The sequence below is a fragment of the Centropristis striata genome, chromosome 20 (assembly GCF_030273125.1).
Source record: "Centropristis striata isolate RG_2023a ecotype Rhode Island chromosome 20, C.striata_1.0, whole genome shotgun sequence".
NCBI lineage: Eukaryota > Metazoa > Chordata > Actinopteri > Perciformes > Serranidae > Centropristis > Centropristis striata.
The window spans coordinates 35,251,776-35,264,697 of NC_081536.1; the positions used below are offsets into that span (position 1 = coordinate 35,251,776).

Here is a 12,922-nt window from a genome sequence, read left to right on the forward strand (position 1 = left end):
GAGCCACGCCCACCAGGTGGAGCACCTGCACGGGTACACAGACTATTATAAACAGAGCCACGCCCACCAGGTGGAGCACCTGCACAGGTACACAGACTATTATAAACAGAGCCACGCCCACCAGGTGGAGCACCTGCACAGGTACACAGACTATTATAAACAGAGCCACGCCCACCAGGTGGAGCACCTGCACAGGTACACAGACTATTATAAACAGAGCCACGCCCACCAGGTGGAGCACCTGCACAGGTACACAGACTATTATAAACAGAGCCACGCCCACCAGGTGGAGCACCTGCACAGGTACACAGACTATTATAAACAGAGCCACGCCCACCAGGTGGAGCCAAAATGACAAAAAAGACACAAGTTGACCAAGAAAAAGGCACAAAATGACCAAAATAGATGTAAAAATGACCAAGACAGACAGAATAACAGACTGGTGTCAGTCTGTAGTGAGTAAATGTTTCGTGGTTGAATGTGATTGGTCAAGCTTCATGTATGTTTAGAGACAGAATGAATGTGAGCGATGTGATTGGCTCACCCTCTGCAGCATGGACTCGGTCCAGCCCCCCCCGCTGGGCTCCACGGCCCACTGCAGCACGGCGCCCTCTACAGCCAGCAGGACGTCACTCTGCAACAGGTTCACCAGGCTACCGAACAGGGGACAGAGGGGGGGGGGCACCGGGGGGGGCAGGGCTACACACACACACACACACACACACACACACACACACACACACACACACACACACACCGTCAGCAGCGTGAACACTCAGGTGATGGTGTCGTCGTACCTGAGCAGCAGCAGGTGAGTTTACCTGTGTCCTCTCCGTTCTGTCTCCTCAGCTTCCTCTGAGCCTCTTCAGCCTGCAACAACAATACACCGTTACCATGGAGACCCACAACCAAAACCTGGTTACACATCTGATCTGGACCCTCCTGGACCCGCCAGTCAGGGTGAGTTCACAACCAGAGTCCAGTCCGTTTCAGTGGAACTCTGCTGGTTAAATCCTGGTTACGGTTCCTTTGGTCGCTTCTGACGCTCAGGTGAACAATCAGACCCCCCTAGAGAGGGGTCAGGGACCGACCCCCCCAGAGAGGGGTCAGGGACCGACCCCCCTAGAGAGGGGTCAGGGACCGACCCCCTAGAGAGGGGTCAGGGATCAACCCCCTAGAGAGGGGTCTGGGACCGACACCCCCAGAGAGGGGTCAGGGACCGACCCCCCTAGAGAGGGGTCAGGGATCAACCCCCTAGAGAGGGGTCAGGGATCAACCCCCTAGAGAGGGGTCTGGGACCGACACCCCCAGAGAGGGGTCAGGGACCGACCCCCCCAGAGAGGGGTCAGGGACCGACACCCCTAGAGAGGGGTCAGGGACCGACCCCCCCAGAGAGGGGTCTGGGGTCGGTCCCAGAGTTCCAGTTTGACAAACGAGCTCTACTCCGGTTTGATCCAGTGTGGAGGCGAGCCGGTTGCAGGACAGAAGGACTGTTCTGATTGGTGGAACTCAGCTGGAGGACCAGAGAGACTCGGGGTGTCCGGCTCCATGTTGCTTTATTTAATTACCAACTTTCCAACCAATCAGAACCAGAACTGTGAGAATATTTCAGCCCAGCGCCTTCAGACGCGCCGCTCCGAAAACCTGTTTTTTGTTTGATTTGGTTGGTCACATCTCTTCATCTCGTCTGTTTTAATGTTCCTTTATGATAAACGGTGCAAATAAAATGACGTAAAGGACTGTAAAGACGTTTTTCAGTTTAAAAAAGACACAAAATTACCACAAAAAAAGACACAAAATTACCACAAAAAAAGACACAAAATTACCACAAAAAGGACACAAAATTACCAAAAATATATGTAAAAATGACCAAAAAAGACATCTATTTTTGATAATTTTGTGTCTTTTGTGTATTTTTTTTGGTCATTTTTACATCTATTTTTGAATTGATCAGTTATTGATCAGTTATTGATCAGTATGTTACCTTGGACTGGTCGGCTCTGCTGTAGTGATGGAAGTAGAGGTTGAAGTGTTTGTTCCACTCAGGACGAAGCTCATACAGGCCCCGCCCCGTCACACCTGGCTTCCTGTACACACAAAACACCTGCTAGTACTGAGGAGTACTGAGGAGTACTGAGGAGTACTGAGGACTGAGTAGTACTGAGGAGTACTGAGGACTGAGTAGTACTGAGGAGTACTGAGGAGTACTGAGGACTGAGTAGTACTGAGTAGTACTGAGTATGTATAAATAATAAATAAAATGTAAATATATAATAAATATAAATGTGTATTTGAGGTTGAAGTTTTGAAGGAAACTGACTTGAATGAAGCGACGCTGTCAATTACTCTCTCAAGACCTGTCTCCTTGTTCCCCTGGAAGACAGACAGACAGGTAGTCAGACAGACAGGTAGTCAGACAGACAGCTAATCAGACAGAACGGTAGTCAGACAGACATGTAGTCAGACAGACAGCTAATCAGACAGAACGGTAGTCAGACAGACAGATAGTCAGACAGACAGGTAGTCAGACAGACAGATAGTCAGACAGACATGTAGTCAGACAGACAGCTAATCAGACAGACAGCTAATCAGACAGAACGGTAGTCAGACAGACAGCTAATCAGACAGACAGCTAATCAGACAGAACGGTAGTCAGACAGACAGGTAGTCAGACAGACAGGTAGTCAGACAGACAGGTAGTCAGACAGACATGTAGTCAGACAGACAGGTAATCAGACAGACAGGTATTCAGACAGACAGGTAGTCAGACAGACAGGTAATCAGACAGACAGGTATTCAGACAGACAGGTAGTCAGACAGACAGGTAGTCAGACAGACATGTAGTCAGACAGACAGGCGAGTACACAGACAGGTGAACAGACAGACAGGTAGTTAGACAGACAGGTGAACAGACAGACAGGTAGTCAGACAGACAGGTGAACAGACAGACAGGTAGTCAGACAGACAGGTGAACAGACAGACAGGTAGTCAGACAGACAGGTGAACAGACAGGTAGTCAGACAGACAGGTGAACAGACAGACAGGTGTGTGTCTCACGTTCTCGGGCAGAGCCTTCACCAGCTCGCTGTGAGCCATCGGTCTGATTGACAGCTGGTGGATTATTTCTCTTCTGACCTCATCAAAGGGCTCCACCTGCCCCACACCTGAGGAGTAGCGCTCACCTGGACACACACACACACACAGTTAGAGCACGCCTGGCACCATGTAGGTGGTGCTGAAGGGTTAAACTGACCGATGACCATGATGACCAGGTGGAGCATCTCCTCGATCAGAGTGTTGTTCTGCTGGACCACGTCCTGGAAACAACAAACAGGTAAACAAACTGATAAATTAAATCATTTTGTGACCATCTTAGTCATTTTTACATCTATTTTTGAAGTGATGAGTTATTGATCAGGTATTGATTCCTGGTAGGGACCTGAGGAGGACCCACCTTGTTGGCCTCGCTGTATCTCTTCCTGCAGTCTGCCGAGCTGAAGATGTGAAAAAGTTCAAATCGACTGAGAACGATCATCAGGAAGTGGTTTGGATCCATCATGGACGCCCCGGCCTGGAACCAAGACACAAAAACAACCTGAAGACCCAAGTCACCTGTCAGAGTCACCAAGTCACCTGTCAGAGCCAGAGAGTAACCTGATAGAGTCACCAAGTCACCTGTTAGAGTCAGAGAGTGACCTGTTAGAGTCAGAGTGACCTGTTAAGAGTCACCAAGTCACCTGTTAGAGTCAGAGTGACCTGTTAGAGTCAGAGAGTGACCTGTTAGAGTCAGAGTGACCTGTTAAGAGTCACCAAGTCACCTGTTAGAGTCACCAAGTCACCTGTTAGAGTCAGAGAGTGACCTGTTAGAGTCACCAAGTCACCTGTTAGAGTCAGAGAGTGACCTGTTAGAGTCACCTAGTCACCTGTTAGAGTCAGAGAGTGACCTGTTAGAGTCACCAAGTCACCTGTTAGAGTCAGAGAGTGACCTGTTAGAGTCAGAGTGACCTGTTAAGAGTCACCAAGTCACCTGTTAGAGTCAGAGAGTGACCTGTTAGAGTCAGAGTGACCTGTTAAGAGTCACCAAGTCACCTGTTAGAGTCAGAGAGTGACCTGTTAGAGTCAGAGTGACCTGTTAGAGTCACCAAGTCACCTGTTAGAGTCAGAGAGTGACCTGTTAGAGTCAGAGAGTAACCTGTTAGAGTCAGAGAGTGACCTGTTAGAGTCACCAAGTCACCTGTTAGAGTCAGAGAGTGACCTGTTAGAGTCACCAAGTCACCTGTTAGAGTCAGAGAGTGACCTGTTAGAGTCACCTAGTCACCTGTTAGAGTCAGAGAGTGACCTGTTAGAGTCACCAAGTCACCTGTTAGAGTCAGAGAGTGACCTGTTAGAGTCAGAGTGACCTGTTAGAGTCAGAGTGACCTGTTAGAGTCAGAGAGTGACCTGTTAGAGTCAGAGTGACCTGTTAAGAGTCACCAAGTCACCTGTTAGAGTCAGAGAGTGACCTGTTAGAGTCAGAGTGACCTGTTAAGAGTCACCAAGTCACCTGTTAGAGTCAGAGAGTGACCTGTTAGAGTCACCAAGTCACCTGTTAGAGTCACCAAGTCACCTGTTAGAGTCAGAGAGTGACCTGTTAGAGTCACCAAGTCACCTGTTAGAGTCAGAGAGTGACCTGTTAGAGTCACCAAGTTACCTGTTAGAGTCAGAGAGTGACCTGTTAGAGTCACCAAGTCACCTGTTAGAGTCAGAGAGTGACCTGTTAGAGTCACCAAGTTACCTGTTAGAGTCAGAGAGTGACCTGTTAGAGTCACCAAGTCACCTGTTAGAGTCAGAGAGTGACCTGTTAGAGTCACCAAGTCACCTGATAGAGTCAGAGAGTGACCTGTTAGAGTCAGAGAGTAACCTGTTAGAGTCAGAGAGTGACCTGTTAGAGTCACCAAGTCACCTGTTAGAGTCACCAAGTCACCTGTTAGAGTCACCAAGTCACCTGTTAGAGTCACCAAGTCACCTGTTAGAGTCAGAGAGTAACCTGATAGAGTCACCAAGTCACCTGTTAGAGTCAGAGAGTGACCTGTCAGAGCCAGAGAGTAACCTGATAGAGTCACCAAGTCACCTGTTAGAGTCAGAGAGTGACCTGTTAGAGTCAGAGAGTGACCTGTTAGAGTCAGAGTGACCTGTTAGAGTCAGAGAGTGACCTGTTAGAGTCAGAGTGACCTGTTAAGAGTCACCAAGTCACCTGTTAGAGTCAGAGAGTGACCTGTTAGAGTCAGAGAGTAACCTGTTAGAGTCAGAGAGTGACCTGTTAGAGTCACCAAGTCACCTGTTAGAGTCACCGAGTCACCTGTTAGAGTCAGAGAGTGACCTGTTAGAGTCACCAAGTCACCTGTTAGAGTCAGAGAGTGACCTGTTAGAGTCACCAAGTTACCTGTTAGAGTCAGAGAGTGACCTGTTAGAGTCACCAAGTCACCTGTTAGAGTCAGAGAGTGACCTGTTAGAGTCACCAAGTTACCTGTTAGAGTCAGAGAGTGACCTGTTAGAGTCACCAAGTCACCTGTTAGAGTCAGAGAGTGACCTGTTAGAGTCACCAAGTCACCTGATAGAGTCAGAGAGTGACCTGTTAGAGTCACCAAGTCACCTGATAGAGTCAGAGAGTGACCTGTTAGAGTCAGAGAGTGACCTGTTAGAGTCAGAGAGTGACCTGTTAGAGCCAGAGAATAACCTGTTAGAGCCAGAGAGTAACCTGTTAGAGTCAGAGTGTGGCTGTTAGAGTCACCAAGTCACCTGTTAGAGTCAGAGAGTGACCTGTTAGAGTCACCAAGTCACCTGTTAGAGTCACCAAGTCACCTGTTAGAGTCAGAGAGTGACCTGTTAGAGTCAGAGAGTGACCTGTTAGAGTCACAAAGTCACCTGTTAGAGTCAGAGAGTGACCTGTTAGAGTCAGAGTGACCTGTTAGAGTCAGAGAGTGACCTGTTTGTTAGAGTCAGAGAGTGACCTGTTAGAGTCAGAGAGTGACCTGTTAGAGTCAGAGAGTAACCTGTTAGAGTCAGAGAGTGACCTGTTAGAGTCAGAGAGTGACCTGTTAGAGCCAGAGTGACCTGTTAGAGTCAGAGAGTGACCTGTTAGAGTCACCAAGTCACCTGTTAGAGTCAGAGTGACCTGTTAGAGTCAGAGAGTGACCTGTTAGAGTCAGAGAGTGACCTGTTAGAGTCAGAGAGTGACCTGTTAGAGTCAGAGAGTAACCTGTTAGAGTCAGAGAGTGACCTGTTAGAGTCAGAGAGTGACCTGTTAGAGTCACCAAGTCACCTGTTAGAGTCAGAGTGACCTGTTAGAGTCAGAGAGTGACCTGTTAGAGTCAGAGTGACCTGTTAGAGTCAGAGAGTGACCTGTTAGAGTCAGAGTAACCTGTTAGAGTCAGAGTGACCTGTTAGAGTCAGAGAGTGACCTGTTAGAGTCAGAGTGACCTGTTAGAGTCAGAGAGTGACCTGTTAGAGTCAGAGAGTGACCTGTTAGAGTCAGAGAGTGACCTGTTAGAGTCAGAGTGACCTGTTAGAGTCAGAGTGACCTGTTAGAGTCAGAGTGACCTGTTAGAGTCAGAGAGTGACCTGTTAGAGTCAGAGAGTGACCTGTTAGAGCCAGAGTTGAGGTTACCTGCAGCATGATGATGTCCTTATCAAACATCTCCACTCGACACTTCACGTTGTGATAATAATAAATCTGAAAACACAGACATTTAATTATTTACCATCAGGTAGAAACAGTTTTATTTATTTATTTACCATCAGCTAGAAACAGTTTTATTTATTTATTTACCATCAGGTAGAAACAGTTTTATTTATTTATTTACTATCAGGTAGAAACAGTTTTATTTATTTATTTACCATCAGGTAGAAACAGTTTTATTTATTTATTTACCATCAGCTAGAAAAAGCTGACTCACCTGGTTGATCAGCGAGAAGCCGTTCCTCCTCCACATCCCAGCATGCACCTGGGCACAGAGCACCAGGCAACGGAGGGGGAGTTCAATCAGGAGGGGGGGGCTGAGTTCCCCCTGAGGACGGACACACACACACACACACACACAAGCACGTGTTAACAGTGAAGTATTGATCCAACACTGATATCAATATTAAAAAGACCCATAGCTAAACATAAACACAGGCCTCAAAAAGGGAACTAAGAGACATAAACACAGGCCTCAAAAAGGGAACTAAGAAACATAAACACAGGCCTCAAAAAGGGAACTAAGAAACATAAACACAGGCCTCAAAAAGGGAACTAAGAAACATAAACACAGGCCTCAAAAAGGGAACTAAGAGACATAAACACAGGCCTCAAAAAGGGAACTAAGAAACATAAACACAGGCCTCAAAAAGGGAACTAAGAAACATAAACACAGGCCTCAAAAAGGGAACTAAGAGACATAAACACAGGCCTCAAAAAGGGAACTAAGAGACATAAACACAGGCCTCAAAAAGGGAACTAAGAAACATAAACACAGGCCTCAAAAAGGGAACTAAGAGACATAAACACAGGCCTCAAAAAGGGAACTAAGAGACATAAACACAGGCCTCAAAAAGGGAACTAAGAAACATAAACACAGGCCTCAAAAAGGGAACTAAGAGACATAAACACAGGCCTCAAAAAGGGAACTAAGAGACATAAACACAGGCCTCAAAAAGGGAACTAAGAAACATAAACACAGGCCTCAAAAAGGGAACTAAGAGACATAAACACAGGCCTCAAAAAGGGAACTAAGAGACATAAACACAGGCCTCAAAAAGGGAACTAAGAGACATAAACACAGGCCTCAAAAAGGGAACTAAGAAACATAAACACAGGCCTCAAAAAGGGAACTAAGAGACATAAACACAGGCCTCAAAAAGGGAACTAAGAGACATAGATGGATAGATAATGTCAGAGACTCAACAGGTAGTGATGTTTACTGACCAGAGGAAGCTGCTCTGGGAAGCGAGACGCTACGTCTGTCCTGGAGAGGAGGACATGGAGACCTGAGGACACAGACAGCAGGTGAGGACAGACAGCAGGTGAGGACAGACAGCAGGTGAGGACACAGACAGCAGGTGAGGACACAGACAGCAGGTGAGGACACAGACAGCAGGTGAGGACAGACAGCAGGTGAGGACACAGATAGCAGGTGAGGACACAGACAGCAGGTGAGGACAGACAGCAGGTGAGGACAGACAGCAGGTGAGGACACAGACAGCAGGTGAGGACAGACAGCAGGTGAGGACACAGACAACAGGTGAGGACACAGACAGCAGGTGAGGACACAGACAGCAGGTGAGGACAGACAGCAGGTGAGGACACAGACAGCAGGTGAGGACAGACAGCAGGTGAGGACAGACAGCAGGTGAGGACACAGACAGCAGGTGAGGACAGACAGCAGGTGAGGACAGACAGCAGGTGAGGACACAGACAGCAGGTGAGGACACAGACAGCAGGTGAGGACAGACAGCAGGTGAGGACACAGACAGCAGGTGAGGACACAGACAGCAGGTGAGGACAGACAGCAGGTGAGGACAGACAGCAGGTGAGGACACAGACAACAGGTGAGGACACAGACAGCAGGTGAGGACAGACAACAGGTGAGGACACAGACAGCAGGTGAGGACAGACAGCAGGTGAGGACACAGACAGCAGGTGAGGACAGACAGCAGGTGAGGACAGATAGCAGGTGAGGACACAGACAGCAGGTGAGGACAGACAGCAGGTGAGGACACAGACAGCAGGTGAGGACAGACAGCAGGTGAGGACACAGACAACAGGTGAGGACACAGACAGCAGGTGAGGACACAGACAGCAGGTGAGGACAGACAGCAGGTGAGGACACAGACAGCAGGTGAGGACAGACAGCAGGTGAGGACAGACAGCAGGTGAGGACACAGACAGCAGGTGAGGACAGACAGCAGGTGAGGACAAACAGCAGGTGAGGACACAGACAACAGGTGAGGACACAGACAGCAGGTGAGGACACAGACAGCAGGTGAGGACAGACAGCAGGTGAGGACACAGACAGCAGGTGAGGACACAGACAGCAGGTGAGGACAGACAGCAGGTGAGGACAGACAGCAGGTGAGGACACAGACAACAGGTGAGGACACAGACAGCAGGTGAGGACAGACAACAGGTGAGGACACAGACAGCAGGTGAGGACAGACAGCAGGTGAGGACACAGACAGCAGGTGAGGACAGACAGCAGGTGAGGACACATACAGCAGGTGAGGACAGACAGCAGGTGAGGACACAGACAGCAGGTGAGGACAGACAGCAGGTGAGGACACAGACAGCAGGTGAGGACAGACAGCAGGTGAGGACACAGACAGCAGGTGAGGACAGACAGCAGGTGAGGACACAGACAGCAGGTGAGGACACAGACAGCAGGTGAGGACAGACAGCAGGTGAGGACACAGACAGCAGGTGAGGACACAGACAGCAGGTGAGGACAGACAGCAGGTGAGGACAGATAGCAGGTGAGGACACAGACAGCAGGTGAGGACACAGACAGCAGGTGAGGACAGACAGCAGGTGAGGACACAGACAGCAGGTGAGGACAGACAGCAGGTGAGGACAGATAGCAGGTGAGGACACAGACAGCAGGTGAGGACACAGACAGCAGGTGAGGACAGACAGCAGGTGAGGACACAGACAGCAGGTGAGGACACAGTCTCCTCTCCTGCTCATGGTTCAGTCTCAGTTTTAGAGAGTTTACCTGCCAGCAGCCTGCAGAGCGGCAGGTGTATGGACACCTTGTCCTGAGACACCTGGTACCTGAACGTCTCCACGCTGTGACCCGCCAGACTCAAGCTGATCGGCTGCTCGCCGTCTGGGAGCCCGCTGTGGCAGTGACTGAGCGCGCTCAGACACTTCCTGTAGGATTCTATGAGAACCTGCTCCTGTGGATCAATAACAGAGATAGATCGGACCACCATCACATCCTGCAGGACTCAGACCAGGCAGGAACAGGATAGAGGTAACTGGTATATAACTGGTATATAAAGGTAACTGGTATGTAACTGGTAGGTAACTGTAAGTTACTGGTATATAACTTTAAGTTACTGGTATATAACTGCAAGTTACTGGTATATACCTGCAAGTTACTGGTATACAACTTAGTTACTGGTGTATAACTGTTAGTAGCTGGTATATAACTGTAAGTTACTGGTATATAACTGCAAGTTACTGGTACATAACTGCAAGTTACTGGTATATAACTTAGTTACTGATATATAACTGGTTAGTAGCTGGTATATAACTGTTAGTAGCTGGTATATAACTGGTTAGTAGCTGGTATATAACTGTAAGTTACTGGTATATAACTGGTAGGTAACTGGTATATAACTGTAAGTTACTGGTATATAACTTAGTTACTGGTGTATATAACTGGTTAGTAGCTGGTATATAACTGTACGTTACTGATATATAACTAAGTTACTGGTATATAACTGGTTAGTAGCTGGTATATAACTGGTTAGTAGCTGGTATATAACTGGTTAGTAGCTGGTATATAACTGTAAGTTACTGGTATATAACTGGTTGATAACTGGTAGGTAACTGGTATATAACTGTAAGTTACTGGTATATAACTTAGCTACTGGTGTATATAAATGGTAGGTAACTGGTATATAACTGTAAGTTACTGGTATATAACTTAGTTACTGGTGTATATAACTGGTTAGTAGCTGGTATATAACTGGTTAGTAGCTGGTATATAACTATAAGTTACTGATATATAACTAAGTTACTGGTGTATAACTGTTAGTAGCTGGTATATAACTGTTAGTAGCTGGTATATAACTGTTAGTAGCTGGTATATAACTGTAAGTTACTGGTATATAACTGCAAGTTACTGGTACATAACTGCAAGTTACTGGTATATAACTTAGTTACTGATATATAACTGGTTAGTAGCTGGTATATAACTGTTAGTAGCTGGTATATAACTGGTTAGTAGCTGGTATATAACTGTAAGTTACTGGTATATAACTGGTAGGTAACTGGTATATAACTGTAAGTTACTGGTATATAACTTAGTTACTGGTGTATATAACTGGTTAGTAGCTGGTATATAACTGTACGTTACTGATATATAACTAAGTTACTGGTATATAACTGGTTAGTAGCTGGTATATAACTGGTTAGTAGCTGGTATATAACTGGTTAGTAGCTGGTATATAACTGTAAGTTACTGGTATATAACTGGTTGATAACTGGTAGGTAACTGGTATATAACTGTAAGTTACTGGTATATAACTTAGCTACTGGTGTATATAAATGGTAGGTAACTGGTATATAACTGTAAGTTACTGGTATATAACTTAGTTACTGGTGTATATAACTGGTTAGTAGCTGGTATATAACTGGTTAGTAGCTGGTATATAACTATAAGTTACTGATATATAACTAAGTTACTGGTATATAACTGGTTAGTAGCTGGTATATAACTGGTTAGTAGCTGGTATATAACTGTAAGTTACTGGTATATAACTGGTTTATAACTGGTAGGTAACTGGTATATAACTGTAAGTTACTGGTATATAACTGTAAGTTACTGGTATATAACTTAGTTACTGGTGTATATAACTGGTTAGTAGCTGGTATATATCTGCAAGTTACTGGTATATTATTGTAAGTTACTGGTATATAACTGTGAGTTACTGATATATAACTGTAAGTTACTGGTATATAACTGTAAGTTACTGGTATATTACTAAGTTACTGGTATATAACTGTAAGTTACTGGTATATAACTGGTTAGTAGCTGGTACATTACTGTAAGTTACTGGTATATAACTAAGTTACTGGTATATAACTGTAAGTTACTGGTTTATTACTGTAAGTTACTGGTATATAATTGTAAGTTACTGGTATATAACTGTAAGTTACTGGTTTATTACTGTAAGTTACTGGTATACAATTGTAAGTTACTGGTATATAACTGTAAGTTACTGGTTTATTACTGTAAGTTACTGGTATATAATTGTAAGTTACTGGTATATAACTGTAAGTTACTGGTTTATTACTGTAAGTTACTGGTATATAATTGTAAGTTACTGGTATATAACTGTAAGTTACTGGGTTATTACTGTAAGTTACTGGTATATAACTAAGTTACTGGTATATAACTGTAAGTTACTGGTATAGCTTCACAGTCTCTTACGTCAGTAGAGCTCCACTCCTGGATCATGGAGATGATGTGAGTCAGCTTCATCTGCAGAGTGAACGCTGCCTCCCACTCTGGCTCCATCTCTATATGCTGACCCACCTGTCTCACCACTGGGTCCATACCCTGAGACAGGTAGACAGGTGAGACAGACAGGTAGACAGGTGAGACAGACAGGTAAGACAGACAGTATTTATAAAGCACTTTCCATACAATTCAAATGTGAGTAAACATAGATCATCCTCCTCAACCATCAGGTGTGTGTGTGTGTGTGTGTGTGTTTGTGTGTGTGTGTTACCTGCATACACTTGAGCAGCTCCAGGAAAGCGTCCAGTCCTTCTAGAAACTTTATTCTGAGCTGATCGCTCCACTCAGAGGGACGACTGATCAGGACGTATCTGCACAGGTAGACACAGGTAAACACAGGTAGACACAGGTAAACACAGGTAGACACAGGTAGAGAGAAAACCTTAGAGACATCCACCTGGTCTCCAGCCTGACACTGGTTTATAACTGGTATATAACTAGTATAATACTGGCATGTAACTGGCATATAACTGGTTAGTAACTGGTATATAACTGGTCTATAGCTGGTCTATAGCTGGTCTATAGCTGGTCTATAGCTGGTATATAGCTCGTATAAAACTGGTATATAACTGGTTAGTAACTGGTATGTAACAGGTTTATTACTGGTATGTAACTGGTTTATAACTGGTATGTAACTGGTATATAATTGGTTAGTA

General features: G+C 45.8%; 1 protein-coding gene across 2 annotated transcripts in view; it reads right to left on the reverse strand.

The window, feature by feature from the left end:
• The window catches only part of ubr2 (ubiquitin protein ligase E3 component n-recognin 2), a 37,276-nt gene that overhangs the window by 13,370 nt on the left and 10,984 nt on the right, over window positions 1-12,922 (reverse strand). For both annotated transcript variants that reach the window (XR_009396352.1, XM_059359828.1), the window contains exons 13-25: window positions 12,478-12,577; window positions 12,177-12,305; window positions 9,729-9,912; window positions 7,946-8,007; window positions 6,936-7,046; window positions 6,647-6,712; window positions 3,455-3,571; window positions 3,254-3,317; window positions 3,058-3,182; window positions 2,321-2,373; window positions 1,985-2,087; window positions 822-870; window positions 545-699 (exon numbers count right to left, since the gene is read on the reverse strand). Coding sequence is in view for 1 of the 2 variants with exons in the window: in XM_059359828.1 (XP_059215811.1) it covers window positions 545-699; window positions 822-870; window positions 1,985-2,087; window positions 2,321-2,373; window positions 3,058-3,182; window positions 3,254-3,317; window positions 3,455-3,571; window positions 6,647-6,712; window positions 6,936-7,046; window positions 7,946-8,007; window positions 9,729-9,912; window positions 12,177-12,305; window positions 12,478-12,577 (1,318 nt within the window). In the remaining variant the exon portion in view is untranslated. The remainder of the gene's footprint in view (window positions 1-544; window positions 700-821; window positions 871-1,984; window positions 2,088-2,320; window positions 2,374-3,057; window positions 3,183-3,253; window positions 3,318-3,454; window positions 3,572-6,646; window positions 6,713-6,935; window positions 7,047-7,945; window positions 8,008-9,728; window positions 9,913-12,176; window positions 12,306-12,477; window positions 12,578-12,922) is intronic.